This window comes from Squalius cephalus (genome assembly GCF_949319135.1).
Source record: "Squalius cephalus genome assembly, chromosome: 14".
In the NCBI taxonomy this organism is placed as follows: Eukaryota; Metazoa; Chordata; class Actinopteri; order Cypriniformes; family Leuciscidae; genus Squalius; species Squalius cephalus.
The window spans coordinates 17,145,329-17,164,571 of record NC_137135.1 but is presented as its reverse complement, the minus strand read 5'-3'; the positions used below and the strand labels follow the sequence as shown (position 1 = coordinate 17,164,571).

At 36.8% G+C, this 19,243-nt stretch overlaps 1 protein-coding gene across 3 annotated transcripts in view; it reads left to right on the top strand.

The window, feature by feature from the left end:
- Positions 1-19,243, top strand: part of pcdh11 (protocadherin 11) — a 184,357-nt gene that overhangs the window by 103,571 nt on the left and 61,543 nt on the right. For 2 of the 3 annotated variants that reach the window (XM_079892525.1, XM_079892526.1), the window contains exon 5: positions 12,107-12,308. In XM_079892525.1, the coding sequence (XP_079748651.1) occupies positions 12,107-12,308 (202 nt within the window). The remainder of the gene's footprint in view (positions 1-12,106; positions 12,309-19,243) is intronic. The other variant, XM_079892527.1, reaches the window with a different exon arrangement.

Sequence of the window (19,243 nt, the reverse complement as noted above, 5' to 3'; positions counted from 1 at the left end):
TGCAACAGGCACTAAAATATTTAGACTATTTTAGTCACTCATATTATAAATAGAATTATTAAATAGCTGTTTGAGATCAGGGGCTGTATCTTACCACTAAGAGTTCTCCTAAATAGCAGTAAAAGTTTTTAGGTAAGAGTTTGAAACCTTAAAACCTATTCACAAAGATGCTGAGACCAACTTTAACTAAGGAACAGAGAGAAATCTTAAGTTAAGAAAAAGGGTGAGGTTGACCTCTTTGCGATGGATGATGTCAGCATGCTTACTAACTAACTATACAGTGATTGGCTGATGGGGGAAGAGTCTCTGTCAGTGATTTAATCATATAAATATTGTAGAACGAGTTATCATGTTGCCATATTCAAATAAAGATTTTTTTTTTTTTTTTTTTTTTTTTTTTTTTTTTGGCTATATTCAAATAAAGATTTTAAAATGTAGGCTAAGTGTCACTATTAAACAAGTATATGTTCAGCTAATTGTCACACCACGTCCTAACTACACGCGACGCGACGCCGCAACACGCGATAAAGGTATCTTTTCCATGTTAATCAGAGTTTTTGTCCTAACCAGCCGCGACGGCGACATACGATGATTCTATTTTAGAAATGGTTTCTATTTTTCTGCGACATCACACTGCACAACAAACACAAAGTGTGGCAATGATAATCTCAGGTAGGCTACTGTTTATGTGCTTTATTTAATGTTAAAAGCGTATAATGTGACTTTGAATATCATTTAGTGCTCCAGCTTTGTAGCTGTAAAAGCAGCAATGGATAATTCACCTCAGATCTTGAAATTAAACAAATGGAAACAAGAACAAACAAGTGTACTTTTTAACAAAGATTGTTTTAGTAACTCAGTAGCCTATGTATTTTAATAATGTTTAAATGGTGTAATATTTGTGAATTTGATTATGTAGCCTACTTATCCATTTTCTTGCGAGTGCTGTCAAGATTACTCTCTGGTGTCTGTGCACTTGCCGCGAGAGCCCGCCCAAACGCTGTTCTGATTGGCTGTGGGTTTTGATTGACTTTGACGCATCTCGCAGTCGCGTCGCATCTAGTGTGGACAGACAAATAATTTGTCGCTGAATCTTATCACATCGCGTCTGGTTAGGACACGGTGTCAGCCTCTTACATGTCAGAATTCAAGTGACAAATGATGGTTTATGAGGAGCACGTTCAAATGGTTTATCAAATCAGAATGAGTCTTTTTGTTTTCTAGAAGAAAACAATTGTGTATTTAAATGAATTGTGTGAACATTTAAACTTAGTGTATACACAAGAATGAATATGTGGCATCAAAACTAATAGAGATGGAGTGAAAGCCACAGATCTCTGATTTTAATTTCATAGAGTCTTTAATGTTTCAGTGCTTTTAAAAATCCTGCTCTTTCGAATAGATCACACTCATTTGTCACCTCCGGATTGCTTAAAATTGCAGGATTGTTTGAGTGTAATGACTTCAGTGACTTGGCCATCACATGCCTAATGAAGTGATAGTTGTTTTTCATGTTTTCTTTTTTTTTTTCATCAGCCCTTGTCAGAACTACAACAGATTTAACAAGCAATTTTCTGATTCTGCTCCATCAAAAGCCATTTATACTGAGCAAATGTCACTTGCAAATGCCTGGTGAATCAGTGTTCTTTATGCGTAGACGAGGCTTTCGGCGGGGTTGGAGATTGTCTTTTTTGTGTCTGAAGTGCTTGCCCCAGCATGGATGATCTTTTCATTATCATGAAGTGCTAACCCAGGGTCAGTGTGCACAAAGTTATGATTAGAGCAATCTGTAATCTTCGGCATTTAGTTAATTATGTTGCTCTCGAGGCGGCCATCCATGTCAACTTCAAATCCCTTGAAAACTGTTGCCATGTATTTTTTTAATCGTTTGAGGTGTAGTCATAACCTGCTGTCCCTGTGAGCGGCGGTACCATGAAAGCAATGTTCTTAAAACTAATCTCCATTGTTCTAAATTCAATGTCATTACTCACATACTTCACTGAGCCCTTTGGCAACAAAATGTGAAACAAGACAAAGTGTTTTCACCTTCAGCTGATGAGAACATACAAGTCTGTCACTGACCTTTGCACTCACTAGTCATTTATCTCAGTAGCTGATATCTTATTTTTTTTCTTTAGAATGTACCCCATTTGTTCATTTTGCAAAAACATATGGTTTTGTTTAGAACTCATCTAATGATTAATTTGATTGGGTTTGTGGTTTTTAGAACTTGACTCAAAGCAAAGGGTTAAAACAACATCTCCTCGGTCTCAAAATCAAGCACATTAATGTATTCAGGTCTTAAATGTTCAGTTTATTTGCAGGGAGTGAGTGGAAATTAGGGATGTGCGCCATTTAAACTAATTAACCCTATCTTGCACCCAGCGCAATTGACTTTGTACACCGACGCATGTATCATTCCTATTTTGCACCCGCGCACAACGGACTTTTCCCTCCACAGACGCACGTCGGTAAATTAGGGAATGAACTTGCGCTCCCGGGGGCGGTTCAGCGCAAAGAGGAGGCGTGTTCCAGCGCAAACGTTCCCTGGTGCTATTTTGCAGGTTTAGAAAACAATTCTGCCACTGACCAGGAAAAACCTTGTCTAAAGTCAGTGGGGTGTTGCGCATGTTATTCATATGCTATTTTAAGGGTGCATAATTGGCCATAATCAATGTAGCGTGTGCACAACGCGCATGCACTTTGCTTATCTCATCTACACACAGACGCAGCAGTTCTCATTTTTAGAAAACCATACATTATTACAAGGAAAAATATTAACACACGAGGCAAATCATTGTTGTGGCCATCAAGATGTGAAAAAATAGGCATAAATCTAGCTTACACATTTACCCAAATTTTTATACGCCTGTTTAACCGAAGCTAATTTGGGTGGGTTTCTCCCATCCCCATACAATGTCACTTCTCTGTCTTTTATGGCCCTGACGAGAACGTTGGTCTCCTCCGCTGTAAACCGCTCCTGGCGTGTGCCTGGCAAATCCGCCGTTATAATAGCAATCCGCCATGGAACAAGCGCGCCTGCTCTTAAAGGGAATGTGAGATGACGCTCTGATTGGTTTATTTCATGTTACGCCCAAACCACACCTATGAATAATGAAGCTACTTCAGACCAACCCATTTTAGATTTGCGTCGGGCGCAAGAGTCATTTATCCCGCCGGTATAATAGCAACAGCGCCCAAGACCCGCCCACAAAATTACTTGCGTTTCGCGCTTGATACTTGCGTTTCAGATCGTTAAAATAGGGCCCATAGTCTATGTCATAGAGAGTGGATTTTAAATGGATCCCTTTTACAGACTGTCTTCATAGACTCTATGAAGACAGTCTGTAAAAGGCATCCATTTAAAATAGCCTACTTTATCTATTAATCAAACTGAACATCCAGGTACCATGCAATAATTCACCTTTTCGAAAGAAATACAAACGAGGAGTAATGCACTAATGAGTTCGCCAACTAACTAGACATTTTGTGTGAAATGAATTTCAAGCTCTGGTGGTAGCTAGCCTTGTAGACGGAAGAGTGATTTCTCTTATAGGCAGATATGCGCTTTCTGGATTAGTGGGAGTGGCTTGCGGAGCTGTGCAATGTGGTGCATTGTGGGAGTTGTTGTCTTTCATACAAATGCGTCCTGAAGTTATTTTTTGTCTTTCCTCGGTCACGAAGGCACCAAATTCAAAATTTATTTTACATTTCGACTACATATATGACCCACTTTAAATAAAAAACAATGTTCAAATGGGTGGAATGCCCCTTTAAGCGTTAGCGTTAAACTTAATCAGCATTTGCCAATGTATACATTTATTAAAGTCAACTGAATCAAGAGGCAGTGCTAAACCAAGTACAAACTCAATATTATAAACAGAATCCCTCAAATAAATGTTGGTTAACATAAATCAGCACATATTGTTTTTTGTTACCTCGCCACCACTTGCATGTCCGTGTTTGAACACACTTCTTGTGTAAGAAGAGTACATATGACAAAATTTTACCTTGACATGCACTGGCAACTAAACATTATTTAAAGGTGCAGTAAGCGATTTTTGAGAAACTCTGTTGAAAGTGGATCGGACTGAGCAGTAGGGGGCGTATACACTCATAATGGGGGAGGAGGGATAGAGAGAGAGCAATAGGGAGATTTGAAGAAAGACTGTAGAAAGAGAGATGGATAAGAGACATTACAAAAGAAAAAAGGTCAGAGCAATATCACTGGAAAAAGAAGGGTTATGATCAGGCAAGAGCTTTAGGACCCACATAATATTAGAAAAGCTTTCCAGCTTTTCTACCTATATGACCTATGCGAGAAGGCCTGAAAACAGGTGCCGTAGTTGCTTTTTTTTCTGCTTCATATGTGTTTAACATTGGTTTTGCTGTTTCACGGAACTAAGATATGCTGTTGTTGTAATGTTAGCTATAGTAACAGGACAGTTTTGTGTGTCATTGTTTTTCTGGCGCTGGTGTGTTGCTGGCGACTAACAATGAACTACTGCTTGTATATACTCTTGTGTACTCTGTAAATTTTTTGTTCTTCCTTATCGTTTGTTCACCATCTTCACTTTATTTTTCACGAAGCATTAATTTGCTTGGCTTGAGCTAAAGAGACATCCTCTTTTGCATTGCGTGTTGGTGCATTTTGTGGGCGGGGCAATGAAGGGAGGGGTGTGTTTGTTTGGGTTGATTTCAAATATCAACCGTGTTTCTCAGAAATAGCCTACTGCCCCTTTAAGGGTATTCTATTTGTTTGGATATTGAAATAGGATCTGTTGTTATCAAGTTTCTCCTCTTTAAACTGGTCAAATTTCATACTGGTATTGTTCCTCATAACCCGTAGTATAACAAGCTAGCTTTAAATGTTATATGTCAATTTGACATAGCATAAACAGAACCCTTCCGTTTTCTTCTAAGTCAAAATGCTGCCTCACCTTGTTCGTCTTATGAGTGGTTGCGAGTTACATGGAGAAACCGAATGCATGCCAGGTCTGAGGTAAAATTAAATGATTTTCTTTCCTAGATATACACTGTAAAAATAAAAAAAAAAAATAAAAAAAAAAAAACATGCAAAAAGATAAAGGAAAATATTAATTGTGAAGAAAAAAAAACAGTAGTATTTTCAATGTCGAGTAGTTGAAGCAATATTTTTTTAGTCGACTGTAGTGTCACATATCCCTAGTAAAAATAATGAAAAGAGAGGCAGCTCATGTTTTTCAGCTGAGCTTGTGTGCAGATCTGAAGAGATGTCTGTCGGTGCCTTACTAGTTCATGAGCAGCAGCAAACGAGAAAATTAAGCATAATGCTATTTCACGGTACTGCACTGTTGGAGATCACCCCTGCCTGGATCTGCAGAGCCATGATGACAGGAAGAGACTGCAGAAGCTCTATGGGTCACTCCATGTGAGTGCTCACATATTTGTTAGCCTATTCATGGGAACATGTTATTAGCCCACCCTTCCAACGATGAGTATTCAGAGTATAGCTTAATTTGAAAAACATTTAGAGAACACATTTTTATATGTGTGAAAATTTAGGGGTCATAAGATTTGTTTTTATGTTTTTTTTTTTTTGTTGTTGCATGTATTATTACAATTCAAAATGACTACATCTATATATATTTCATTGACATTTGTCAATAATTTAAATATTTTAAATATGTTTTTAAATATATTTTAGAATTTAATGTAGTGATGGCAAAGCTGTATTTTCAGCATCATTACTCCAGTCTTCAGTGTCACATCCTTCAGAAATCATTCTAATATGCTGATTTGTTGCTCAAGAAACATTTCTTATTATTATCAACGATGAAAACATATAATATTTAATAGTTAATATTAACTGTATATATTTAGGAAACTGTACTGATGAACAGTTTTTGCATTTAGCAAAAGAACAGCATTTATTTGAAAAAAAAATTGTAACATTGTAAATATCTTTTACTTTTCTCTGGCAATTGTGTGTTTTTGTTGTTGTTGTTATTCTTTAAAATAAGCAAATGTCAACTAAGCCTAACCACACAGTATGGTGACAAAGATGGCTATATTCTGTTCCTGCCAGAAATCACAGCACCTTAGGTCCCGTTTGTTAAACAATTCACAGGGAATTAGTTTTTTTACAGCTTGTTTTTTATAGATCCTATTAACCCTCTGTAAAGTTGTGCAGCGTTGGCTTGTAAATCCCGCAAAAACGACTGTTCGTCACTGAGAATGCGGTCGGTGGTCCACAGATACCTGGCTGGAAGAAATGGGGTTGTTTCTGAATAACACTGATGTTGTGGCTTTGCTTGGAAGAAAAGACATGGCGATGCACTGATCTGTGACTTCCCTCTGGAGAAGAGTGGCTGATGTTCTTCTTCCCTCTTCTTCATGTTAATATAAGCACCATCTAATTCTCTCACAGAGCAATCCAGCCCCATCTGCACATTGTCTGGGTCGCCACCGGCGAGGGGCTTTGGCAGGAGTTGGCTTGCAGCAGAACTTGGCTTATTTATCCTCTTTTTTTATCTCTATGCACATACTTTTGATGGCGATGTTTTATCCTGTTGGACAGGCTTTGTTTGGTCTTGGTATCTCTTCTAGCAGCTTGTGTTTGTTTTAAGGATTTCTGGCATGGTCTTTAAACAAGTGATAATGTTTCACACACCTTAACCCATATGGAGAGGGGGGAGATGACACAGACATTTTCAACCAGCTTTGTATTGTTACAGTGTCTGTAATATGTGTAAATGAGCAATGTTTGCTCATTCTCTGTGTTACCTGGACCTAGACATTCTTGTATATTTGTCAGCAAAAGTCTTTTGGGATTATGTTTCGGTGTTTTCACCTGCTTGGTTGCTTTTGAAATTTCTCATCAGTTTTGACCGAAAGATTTGAGATCTCATGAAGATGTGTGCTATCTTTAAAGTTGTACATAAGTGAAATGGTTTGTTCTTTAGATGTAAAGACATTTTATTTTACTTTTCAGTGTCCAAACATTCAAGAATGCACATGTACGTTTTATCAATCTATTGATACGTTTCAGAAATGTAATGTCTGAACAACAATTAACATTTATATGTTCTTGTCTCCTCTTCATTTGCTTCCTTTTTCATTTGCTTCTTGCAGTCCATTTAGACTTACAATAGTGAGTGGAGCCTTGTGGCAATACATTCTCTTGAAATGTCCTTGACAGCTGTATTTAATCAATTATGACAGTAGATTTGGAATGAATACAGCAATTAGAAGAATTAAAGTGATATTTGTGCAAATTTCTGGACAGCTGACTGTTGTCATCTTTACAGCAATAAATTGCAATGAATTTCCCTTAAGGGGCATTGTGATGATTCAGATCAGATCCTGATTAAGTATTCAGTAAAAAGAAGAGGGGAAAAAATGAATAAGACCAGATAAAATGGCTTTCAACAATTCATAGGCAGTTAATGATAACTTATTCAAGATTCAAACCAGTTGTGTTTGATTTTGAAGCCATCTTGAATCTAACTCTTTTGCCAAATGTAAGACATGTATGATGATTTAGCCTGTTAGTGTTAGGTGATCATATGCATGTTATTTTACTTTTTAGCAAATAAACTGTTTTACAGATGCAAATCAAGCCAACTAATACATACTTTGTTTTAAGCAGGATCATGAAAAGTGCAGCTTTTGCCTTATTGTGGCTGTGCGGCCTCTGAATTATAGATTGCGTAATTCCCCAGCGACAATCTGTTGTTCTGTCAGCTCAGATCAGAGATGAACCACCTAACATCACACTCAGAGGTCAGAAGCTGCTTTCTGCGACAGAGCAGTGAACGCACACTGACTACCTCATAATTAAAATGAGAAATTAACCTCAGAGAACCTCAGAGAATGAAACGATGGCTCATGACAATATAGCTGCAGTGCTATATAACATTTCACAACATTTTTGGATCAAGAACTCTCTCTGTCTTTTATAAATACTAACAATGTTTAATGTTTCAATGTTTGGACAGTTAAGTAATATTGTTTTAGTGTTACATTTGGGATGCCTCTGGTGTGGCATGACGTACTCCATCTAAAATAACTTTCATCAGTATTTTGCTTATTCTTTTATAATTAATATCCGTACAGTTTTTGACAATTAAATAAAATACTAATTTGAATTAATTTGTCACTCCACAAAACCATTTAATATGAACTATTGAAGGCAAAAAAGTGACTAAAATATGTACTTTACTGTAACAATTCGAGCCTGAGTTCTCATCATTTGAAAGTTCACGCAAAGTGGATTTGCAGTGCAGAAAACTGTCTAGACATGTCGACAACATGAACCAAACTCTTCCAGGCCTCAGCTACAACTACAGTGTTTGTGGGCAGCCAATGAAGACCATAGGTTGAAATTATGCAAATGTGTTACAAACCTACGTAGGGAACCCTCCTCCTCATTCATTTTTTAAAGTTAGACATCAACCTTCTTAGCATTCCTCAATTAATTCATTATAAACAATATAACAAGAAAAAAAATGATAAAGGAATGCCTGTTTTCCCTTCATTTTTTGGAACGACCGCAAGGTGTGTATATTTTTTTCTGCACAACAATAATTGAATCTTTGATGACTGAATAAGTGCAATTCATCTTTATTCCACAAGGTGGCAATATCTGATAAACAATGATGAAGTGTCGTTTCACTCATAGTTACTGCAGGCAATAAAACAAAAGAATAGGAAGTATCATCAGCAAAACTTGAAATGGCTCAGTGATTTACTGCAGAGCAAGTACTGAACACGATCAAATATTAGTGTCACTGTCACTTGATGGTGGATCTGGTGAAGATGCTGTCAGCGATCAAAATATTGATTTTGAAGATGTTGAAAATTATAGTATTGATAATATTTTTGAGATGGCGAATATGAGCCAGATGCTGAATGTACTAGGATATGAATTCTGATGAGGACAGTGATGATGATGGTATAAAACATCCACCTAAACTGAACCCTTACAAGCTCCAAAAGGTAACAAATTCTGCTTTCTTTTATTCTTCAGTAACTGTTCCTCTAATATCAGGGGAGTTTTATATTATCACGACAGGCACAGATCCATCCATGTTAGATATAGATCCAGGTCACTAAAGACCCAAGTATGTATTGCCGAAACATTAATGCATTTAAGGGTTAAAAAAAAGAAAATAAAATAAAAGAAAAGAAGGTTATGTCAACAAACCATGTACAATGTCTGAGGAATGGCAGTGGTGTAAAGTATTTGAGTAAATGTAATTACTTAATGTACTAAGGTATCTTTTTGGCTACTTGATAGTTTTACTGAGTATTCAATATATTAGCAACTTTTACTCCCAAATTTACTAAGTTTTTGTACAAGTATATGTATTCTTTACTCCATACATTTGTGATGAGTAGTCTAATTACTCCTTACATTTTGCATAGCGCCTAACTTTTTCTGCAGCAGTTTATTTCTGCTACAAAATAGGCAATATCGCCATCTACAGGGTATTTAAGGTACTATAACTCGCACGTTTTGCCATTACTCACACAAACTTGTCAACAAGACTACTTTAGGAATATGAGAGCATTAGCAGGTAGTTGCTGAATCGCAGGTGTTTCATGAGATGAGGACGTGGCTGCAGCAGATGATGAGGCCAAAACCAGTACGGCCAGTGCAAGTATATAGGTCTTTGACTTTTTTTAGGCTTTAATTATAGTTAACATTATTTTATTCATCCGTCATATTGAATAGACATTTTTGAAGTATATTGGTTTACTTATGCCCTTTTTGAGCACTTGAGGTTAAAGGAATAGTTCACTTTAAAATGAAAATTCTGTCATCATATACTCACCCTCATGTTGTTTCAAACCTGTATGAATTTCTTTCTTCTGCTGAACAGAAAGGAAGATATTTAGAATAATGTCAGTAACCAGACAGTTTCTGGGTCCCATTGACTTCCATAGTATATTTTTTTCCTACTATGGAAGTCAATGGGACCCAGAAACTGTCTGGTTACTGACATTCTTCTAAATATCTTCCTTTCTGTTCAGCATAAGAAAGAAATTCATACAGGTTTGAAACAACATGAGGGTGAGTATATGATGACAGAATTTTCATTTTAAAGTGAACTATCCCTTTAACTGAGACTTGAGAGTGTTTGTATACGTTCTTGTTTTTCACTGGCATGTCTCTTAGGTGTTGAGCCTACAATCAGTATGAGTAAAATACTTAAGTACTGTTAAAATCAGGTACAAGACTTTTACACCAGGTGTATTGGAATTGGTGACTAACTTGTAATAGAGTCATTTTCGCTGTAAGGTTTCTGTACTTTTACTCGACTATGGTTTTCAGATAGTTACCCTTTACACCTATTTGGAACAGTTATTTGCATAGTTAACTTGATACTCTACTGTACGTGACCTCTTTCTGTTGATTTCTCAGTTTTGAATATGCCTCTGAAGTGGCAGTAACACAGACTGTAATGAACCTTCACAGCTTTGCATTCTGGATGCCAACCATAAGGATTTAGTTTTGTCAACTCACCAATAGTCTTAAATAGAGCAGTTTGGAGATGTGTATTTTGTTTTTGGAAACACATGCTCTTTATTTGCGCCAAGATTTTTTTTTCTTCTTCTTTTTTCTGTATTTTTAAATCACAATAAGGCCTTTATTTGTGTATCATAATGACAGAAGAAAAGCGCTTTAAAAAAGGCTGGTTTAAATTCCCATGAGCATCTTGAGCATGTGCTAATGATTAACTTTTGATTCTTGATTTCTTTAAACATTGCTTCAAGAATATAATAACATTTGTTCTGCGTGTGTATTTTTGTATTTAATTCCAAACTTATTTTCTTGAATCCAAGTTTGGTGTTTTAATAGAAAGCATATGGAGCAAGTTAACTGAAAGCGCATAGATATATCTTTGGTATATTATTTCCCTTCAAGTCTGAATACTCATATAAATGAAATGCTCAAAATAGACAAATAAAACAAACACAATCACATCAGTATCATTGCTTTTATTCTTTGCAGTAAATTTGACTTTGTGAATTCAATTGCTTTGCCTTTCATTTTGGCTATAATAATGTCACTGGCTATCCAATGCATAAATATGAAAAAGCAAATAAATTGATATTGGCATATTACAGTCTAATGTGATATTAGATGATGAAGAAGATAAAGGTGCCCTGTTTTATATGGATTCCTGTAAAGGCTGTGCTTGCCCGTGGCCATCTTCTTACTGCCAGCAAATTAAGAGACTGCAAAAGGGTCACCTTACATACCAAAATCAGCCCCAAAGAGACAGAGGTTCTCCTCCTTTGAACAAGAAAATCTACATAGTGTTCCCAGATCTGCCTGGTTAAAGCTACTTGATCCACATCCTCCTCCTCCATCTAAATTGGGCCAGTGGGTCGAAAGCAGTGGAGCCTTGCGAAAAAGAATCACTAGTTTGCATGACTGTGGGCAGTCTCTATCAATCAGAAACACAATGCTTAGAGGGAGAAACCGAGGCTGGAATATTCAGGCACACTCTCCTGACAGAGCAGCTGAGTATAACCGGTGTCTCAAGAAGTGATGGGAACAGCTTTATTAAAATGGATCAAATGATACTTTGCCATTCTTGCTGACAGTCATCTCATAACTTTGCTTATTTGATTTTGTTTATTCCTCCAATTTATACTTGGCAAAATAATAACTTTGGCATCAGCACACTACACTCTAAAAAAAAAAATTTCAGGTAATCGAAAAATGTGCTTCATGTGCTAAAAAATGTATGCACTGTGTGTGTAGTATTTTAATTTAGAATTTTTAAATAAAATAAGTTTAAGTTTTTTATATATATATATATATTGTTTTCAGTTAATGTTCATTTTATTTGTCATGTAACAGAACATAGTTTCAGTTTTAGTTTCATTTATAAAATAACCCTGCTTTAAAGTATGCCTTGTTTTCCGTTTTTACGTTGATTAAGATATTATAAAATTATAAAATATGTTTTTCATTCAATAACACGCTCCAGAGCTCCCGATCCTGATGCACAGGAACGGATATTCAAAATGAAGTCTCCTGTTCCTGGCTGAAAGCCTAAAGCCATTGCCTGCTCAGCTTGAATGCGTTGTGTTTGTGTGTGTATTTTAGCAGACCCAACGCCGCGTGACCTTTCACCTCCCGGACGGCTCTCAGGAGAGCTGCAGTGACAGCGGGCTTGGAGAGCAGGAGCCCAACAGCGGTGCCAGCACCACCCAGCCTCTGCCCTTGGGCTTCCCTCAGGACGAGTACTATGAACAGACCTCACCGAACAGCCGCACCGAGGGTGACGGCAACTCCGACCCCGAGTCCAGTAAGTACTGACCGCTGTCCTTTACCAGCACTTTTTCAGCAGCTGAACAGGCAAAAGGAAGAGGAGGTCACTACTGCAAATGGCCTCCAAGGTTGATGAATTGCTAAGCAATGTTTTTAGCACGTTTTTTTAATTCTTCATCTATGAACACATTCAGATGGTTGTCACATGTTTCCCAGGCCTGTACACTAGTTCAAATGTTTGAGGTCGGTCATTTTTTTAATGTTTTTGAAAGAAGTCTCTTACGCTCTCATCAAGGCTGAATTGATTTGATAAAATAACTGTTTTTATTTGAACATAGTTTAATTTAGAATTTATTCCTGTGATGGCAAAGCTGTATTTTCAACATCAATACTCCATTCTTCAGAGTCACATATCCTTCAGAAATCATTCTGATATGATTATTTGATAGTTCTTACTTTTCTTAGTTAGATAGATAGTTACTTTTATCAAGTTTGGCAACAGTGGTCTGCTTTTTTTGTGGAAACTGTTACTGTTTTTCTTTTGATGAATAGAAAGTCTAAATGTCCAAGATTTATTTGGACAATAATTATTTTGTAACATTTAACAAACATGTAACAAAATTTCTTTACTCTCATTTTTGATCAGTTTAATGCCTCCTTACTGACCTCAAACGTTTGAACTAGTGTATATGTATGAATGCATGTAAACATGTAGTATCTCCATATATCTGACTGTTTTATCACTTTTCTTTTTTTTTTTACTCAAAAACAAGACAGAAAAATAGCATAGCCGCTATGAACCTGAACTCTCCATTTATGGTCTTATCTTACCTATGAATCAGTACAGGTTTTGAGTTCCATACTTCAAATCAATGGACATCTATTCCAGTTCAAATCTGACCATTCATTTATATCTCATCCAAGAAATCTCTATTTTTCTATCTTCTCTGAGGATTGGTTTTCCATCTGCACTGGTGCAAGAATAGAAATGCATACAGTTTATAGGGCACATTTCTGCTAAGTGAACATTATGCTGCCCTCTGCAGTAGTGCTTTGCAGAGCAAATAATGCATGTTTAGGGAGGGTGTTTATTTGCTCAAGTTGTTATTGTTTAATGAGGCGCAAAAGAGCTGGTTAGTATTTACTGCTGGGCTACTCCGTCTATATCGCACGGCCATTAGTATGACCGACTGCTCTTTGTGAATGTAAGCTTGGTAGATCTTCTTCATCATGCAGCATATAAAGTGGTCTTTGTGTTTGATTCTTGCCGTAACCCAGGGATGTAAAGGCCTTGTATCTCAGAAAAACCGTAGGACGGTCCAGTGCGGCTGGTGGATCCTTTGATTCCAGGGTTGATCATCAGGAAACTGTGGGGAGACAAATCTCTTCATCTCTTTCTGGCTTACACATCAATAAAATCAGTGGAATTCCATAACTTTATTCATGTTTTTTGAGGCAACACAAGTTTGAGAAAAAAAAAAAAAAAAAAAGCACAGGAGTGAAATAAATTGGCTTGCATACACCTGCAGATATCCTCTCTGTCTGGTACATAAATGAGACAATAGCATCTCTGACTGAAGCACACATGTCTTTGCATTCGGCACTGCAGCAGAGCTGTGACACTCTCAGTGTTGTGTAAGAATGAATGCATTTCTTCAGCTTTACTCCTGCCAAGCTATTTACATGCACATGATGGCCAGTCTTTGCTCTTAGATTAGCTGTTGTTGAACCGGCCTGCTGTCTATGATAATGTTCTCCCAAACCGAGCTGTATCCATGCATTTATATCCCAGTTTTTCATATTAATGTGTGCGTCTTATAAACTGTACAGTATATGCTATCATCATTCTATGCATGATGACACCCATTTTGTACACACACACACACACACGTAGTATCTTGGCTATATACGTATATAGAAACTGCCAAAAGGTATAGCTATAGCTACATTCAATTACATAAGGAGGTGTTGTTTACATAATTATTTAATTATCTGATTATATTAATGTTTAATTGAGAATTATTTCTCCGAAACAATAAGGATATTAGAATGACAGAATTAAAATAAGTACATGTAAATTTGCACTAAACAGTAAAACTTAACTATTTATTTATACAAGTGAATTCAAAACATGGTGATAAACAGCAGTATTTACAAACTAAATATTTATTGCACTGCAAAAATGAAGATGTGAAATGCCTTGCAGGAGATACAAGAACAACAGTGAGTAATGATTCATCTGAATCACTGAACTGATTTTAAATCAGTTCGTTAAAATGAACTGTCCAGATGAACCAGATGAATCTGACTCCTCTAAATGATTTCAAGGGTTGGTTCACCCAAAAATCACAATTCTGTCATCAGTTACTCACCCTCAGGTCACTTTAAAAAATAATCATTATATATTATATATATATATATATAATCATTATGTAATGGATATTGTGCCACTTCGCGTCGGGGTCCTGATCAGCCTGTCTGGGTTGTATTCGCTATAACAACCGCCTCGCTCTACATTATCCCGCTTATTACATGGCTACCTACCAAATAAATCAATAATTTGACACAAAATATTGATTTTTAAAAAGGAGTTTATTGATTTAAAAACGACTGTATTGCTTCCGCTAAAGAAAATAGTCCATTCCCTACGGTTAGAATCCTGCGTCCATAGCAACTCTCTGTTTTTCATGGCAACGGTATGTTATACTTAGCAGCGGTCTGTTATCAAGAAATAACAGACCACAGTCTACATTAGAATTCAACCAAGCCATGTAATAAATATATATATACAATTTTCAATTATAATTATAATTTGCATATCGTTAGCCTCATAGCATAATAAGTCATATTTCAATGTCTTTGGAAAACAAGAAGAAACAAAAAATGACTTAGGCAATTATGCTATGAGGCTAACAATATGCTAAGTGTACATACTGTACACATATACATATATATATATATATATACACACACATGGACTTTTCTGAGTTTTAATTACTCCCAAAAGTTGAGATAACTTTCCAATTCAAATCAATTGGACACATACAGTAAATGTAGTTTAGGTTAATAAAATATTTTACTGTGCATAACATTTTTTGATCATCCTTGAAACACAATGAAGATTTCTCTCCCTCCATTGAAAGCCATTTAACAATCATGCTTCAAAAAGTTTATAAAGAAATCATAAAATATATCCATATGAATTAAGCCTTTTAATCCAAGTCTTTTGAAAAGACACCATTGGTGATTTAATTAGGATTTAATTTAGGCTTTTATTTGCATATAAACACTGATCAACACAAATAAATAGAGCACATTAAATACTGTCAACAGGAGCTCAAACATTCCTTGTTGATTTGTGAGAGCCAATGATGTTTGTTCTTGCGCATCAAGCAAGCAGGTTTGAGCTTCTGTATACCTTATTTGATGTTCTCTATGTATGTGTGTTGATCAGAAATCTCTCAAGCAGAGCCGATAGCCTCGTGGGAAGCGTTTTGACATTTAGCACAACTGCGCCTCTGGCCAAAAATAAAAATAAATAAAAATGATAATTTGTGTTTCGGGTTTGGAACTACACGAGGGTGAATAGTTAATGACAGATTTTTCATTTTTGGGTATTAAAAGTTCTATTAAACTAACCATTTTTTGCAAAAAAAAAAAAAAAGGGTTAGTTATCGCTACTTTTTGGAAAATATTATTTTTAGTTAGTAACTTGGTAGTTAGCATGCAAAATAACTTGGTTTTGATGTTCAAAGATGTTATAATATAAGATGTAATTTGTAGGCTTGCATACAACAGTCCACAAATGAATAATTTCATATATGACCTTGTATTTATTTATTTTTTTAACTATTTATTTAATACACAGAGATAACAACAGGCTGGATAATGAGCTGCTTCTGTGCATCATCCTGTAGAAAGGAACAAACTATAACACTAGCAGTGATTTGCATATGCTAAGTGATTGCTCTGTGGCTCATTAATATTCTGCAATGGATGCATCTCCGGCTTCATAAAATCAGCCTTGTAAATGGGAGCACGACGTTCGTGTCATTTGGGAACTGGGTTAATTGGCAAAGTGGACATCATTTTTTTTTTCTTTTTTTTTTGTAATATATTTCTTTTTTCCCTCTATCTGATTCTGGAGGCTAAATTGCTGTCAGGTGATTCATTTACAACAGACAGCAAATGATAGCAAGAAATACGAGAGGGAACTGTGAAGTCAATATTCTTATTGCACTGTTTTTTTTTTTTTTCACTTCAACTTCATCCGTTCAAGCAAACCATTCTTTGCACAAAAAAAAAAAAAAAAAAAAACATATATAATTTATTCTATTGTCAAAGCACGAGCTGAAAAACCTGAAAGCTTCCAAACTGACAGCCTCATCATGAACAAACATCATGAGCAATCCAACATTGCTTAAAATGAAACATACATCATGCACTTTTATCCCAAGATTATTTGCTGTTGATAAAAAAAATCATGTCATTTATATATAATCAGCAGAAGATTATGGTACGGAGGGTCGAGATGGCGTAAAGCATAAGAGAAAAGGCTGACGCCGTCCCCTCGAGCATGGCGGGACCCCCAGCGTGCGCTCGACGAGGAAAGAAGTCAACCGTCTCATTCGGTCCCCATTTCCTAGCCCAAAAGTTCACTGATAAAAGCTGATGCCGTGGTTGAGAGTTCAAAAAGAGAGATAGATCCCCTCTCTGTTGGCAGACTCTGAGACTGTGAGAGGAGTGCATCGGAGGCGTAGGGAGCCCAAGACGGATTAGATATGGTTTTATCAATGAGCAGCAGGCAGCTGTAGCTGTGGCAATCGCTTATCTTGTCGTCTCAATTTGAAAAGAGTGAGAACAAGAGAGAGAGAGAGAGCAAGACGAAGGGGGATTGAGAGAAAGAACAGAGAGTACCGGTGGCAGACCCAGGGAAAAAGGTGACGTGAAGCAGGTTTACGCGCGAAAAGGTGGCGTGACAAGGTCTCGCGTGTCATCTCGGCTTGAGTAATAGCAGGTGGAAAAGCAGAGGATACGGCCACCTTATGACAATGTATTTCTCCGCTCCTTTTTTAAAACAGCATCTTTATTAGACCGCCCGCTTTCGAAATAAAGTTCATGTGACATTTATGTTACTGTTATTTATGAGGCAGGAGGCAATTCGTTTTATAGCTCCTTTTTGCTTTGCCTCCTCAGGCTCTCTTTATCAGACGGTCACCAGTGTAGTTTGCTCATTTTCGCCACACTCTGCTCTGAGCGGCTCAAATTTGCCACGGCCTCTGGCCGGTTGGCTAAAAACTCGTTTCTGCTGTTCGCCGAATTAGCATGGATGTTGTTGTCTCTCTGCCACCACCCTTTGCTTCCCTCCTCCCGAACAGCTGGCACAGGGAAAAGGGAACTTCTCATACAATTAACATTTTTAAATCTTCACTGTCCCTTCAGGCGGCCAAACCTTTGTACTTAACATCAAACAGTATTATGCATTAAAGTGTATGTTCGTGATCAGTGCCGCCATCGAATCCAGGTGGTTACGTCATTGTCAAGCAAACAAACTCTGGAAATTTGATCTTAAATTATTTGTTTCTGGATGTGAATGGAGTGTTTGGAAATACGATGGGTAATATACAATTATATTATATCTTGCCTTGCTGAGTCTTTGAAAGGGGTGAATACAAAGCTAATTTGCCGTAATGGTGTGCTTCATAATTGCATGAGTCACATTGTTTCCTTCCAAATAAGTCAGATTAATTACATAAGGGTTATTTATAGATCTATACTCATGCAGCATTGCGGTGTGTGTTGATTTACATCTTTAATAACCCTCACAGACATTTTTTCTCGTGGAAAACTGGAAGCAATTGCATTGTGTTGTATGGCCACCAAATGACTAATGGAAAAGAGCAGCCAATGACGATGCTTGGGATTAGCTGTCGTCAATATTTTCTTTTGTTTACGTTGTGCTAGCTGATATGGCCATTATAGAAAAATGCTATTTATGGTTAGCCCTTACTAATTTATTCTGAAAGTGAAAAATGTCCAATGGTGGTTGGGCTACCAAGATCGCAAGTTTATTCTGCCCTCATGAAGCGACCCACTCATACCTGTCAACACTCCCGTTTTCCCCAGGAGTCTCCTGTATTTCACACCCACTAGCACTAGCATTTCAGACGTGAATCATGGCAGAGTCGACGAAGAAATAGCGGTCGGAAGAGTGCAGAGACGGCTCTGCGTGAGTGGTGTTTATGACAGTAACGTTAAATACTCTAGGGGTCGCTGTTTGAGAAAAACGAAAACTGCATAGTGTGCCTTTAACTGAATTTTTCTATGATTTGGCCATGGGGTGTGTAATATAGATGACATGAAACCACTGTTCAAAATGTATGGTTGAACTGACATATTTTCTTTTCATATTGTTGTCTAAAAATGAAGACATATACCTTATCAAGTGCCTTCATGAAGTTCTTTTTGCTTTCGAATGTAAAGATTTTCTCATGCGTCTACAGTGCAGTCTAACAGATTTAGTCTCGGGGAGTCTCCATTTCCCCAGCTAAAAGCGTGTTGCCGCCGTGTCATTAGTAAAGAGATTTCCTGATGTGAAGCATATGGCCTCATGTGACCAGCTTATGTCTTGCCTTCCTAATATATAATCTGGTATAAAAAATAAATAAATTCAAATAAACCAATCCATTTTATTCATTCTAAATATAATAAGATTACAGTTTTAACAACATCCATACACTTTTAGTAAGAGCTTTAATGTATATACTTTCCCTAAGTGCATTCATGGGTAATTTTTGTTATTGTTTTCCACTGCAGTGTTTGGAACAGAAACATGCATGGACTTGGTTTAGCCTAAGATATTAAATGCTCTCTCACTCTTTCACTTAGGCAGAGCATAGCTGTTATTGCAGTTAGTGGTGTAAACAGATGCTGGGTTGGCCTTTTCGGATAATCTCAAGCGGAACATGTAAA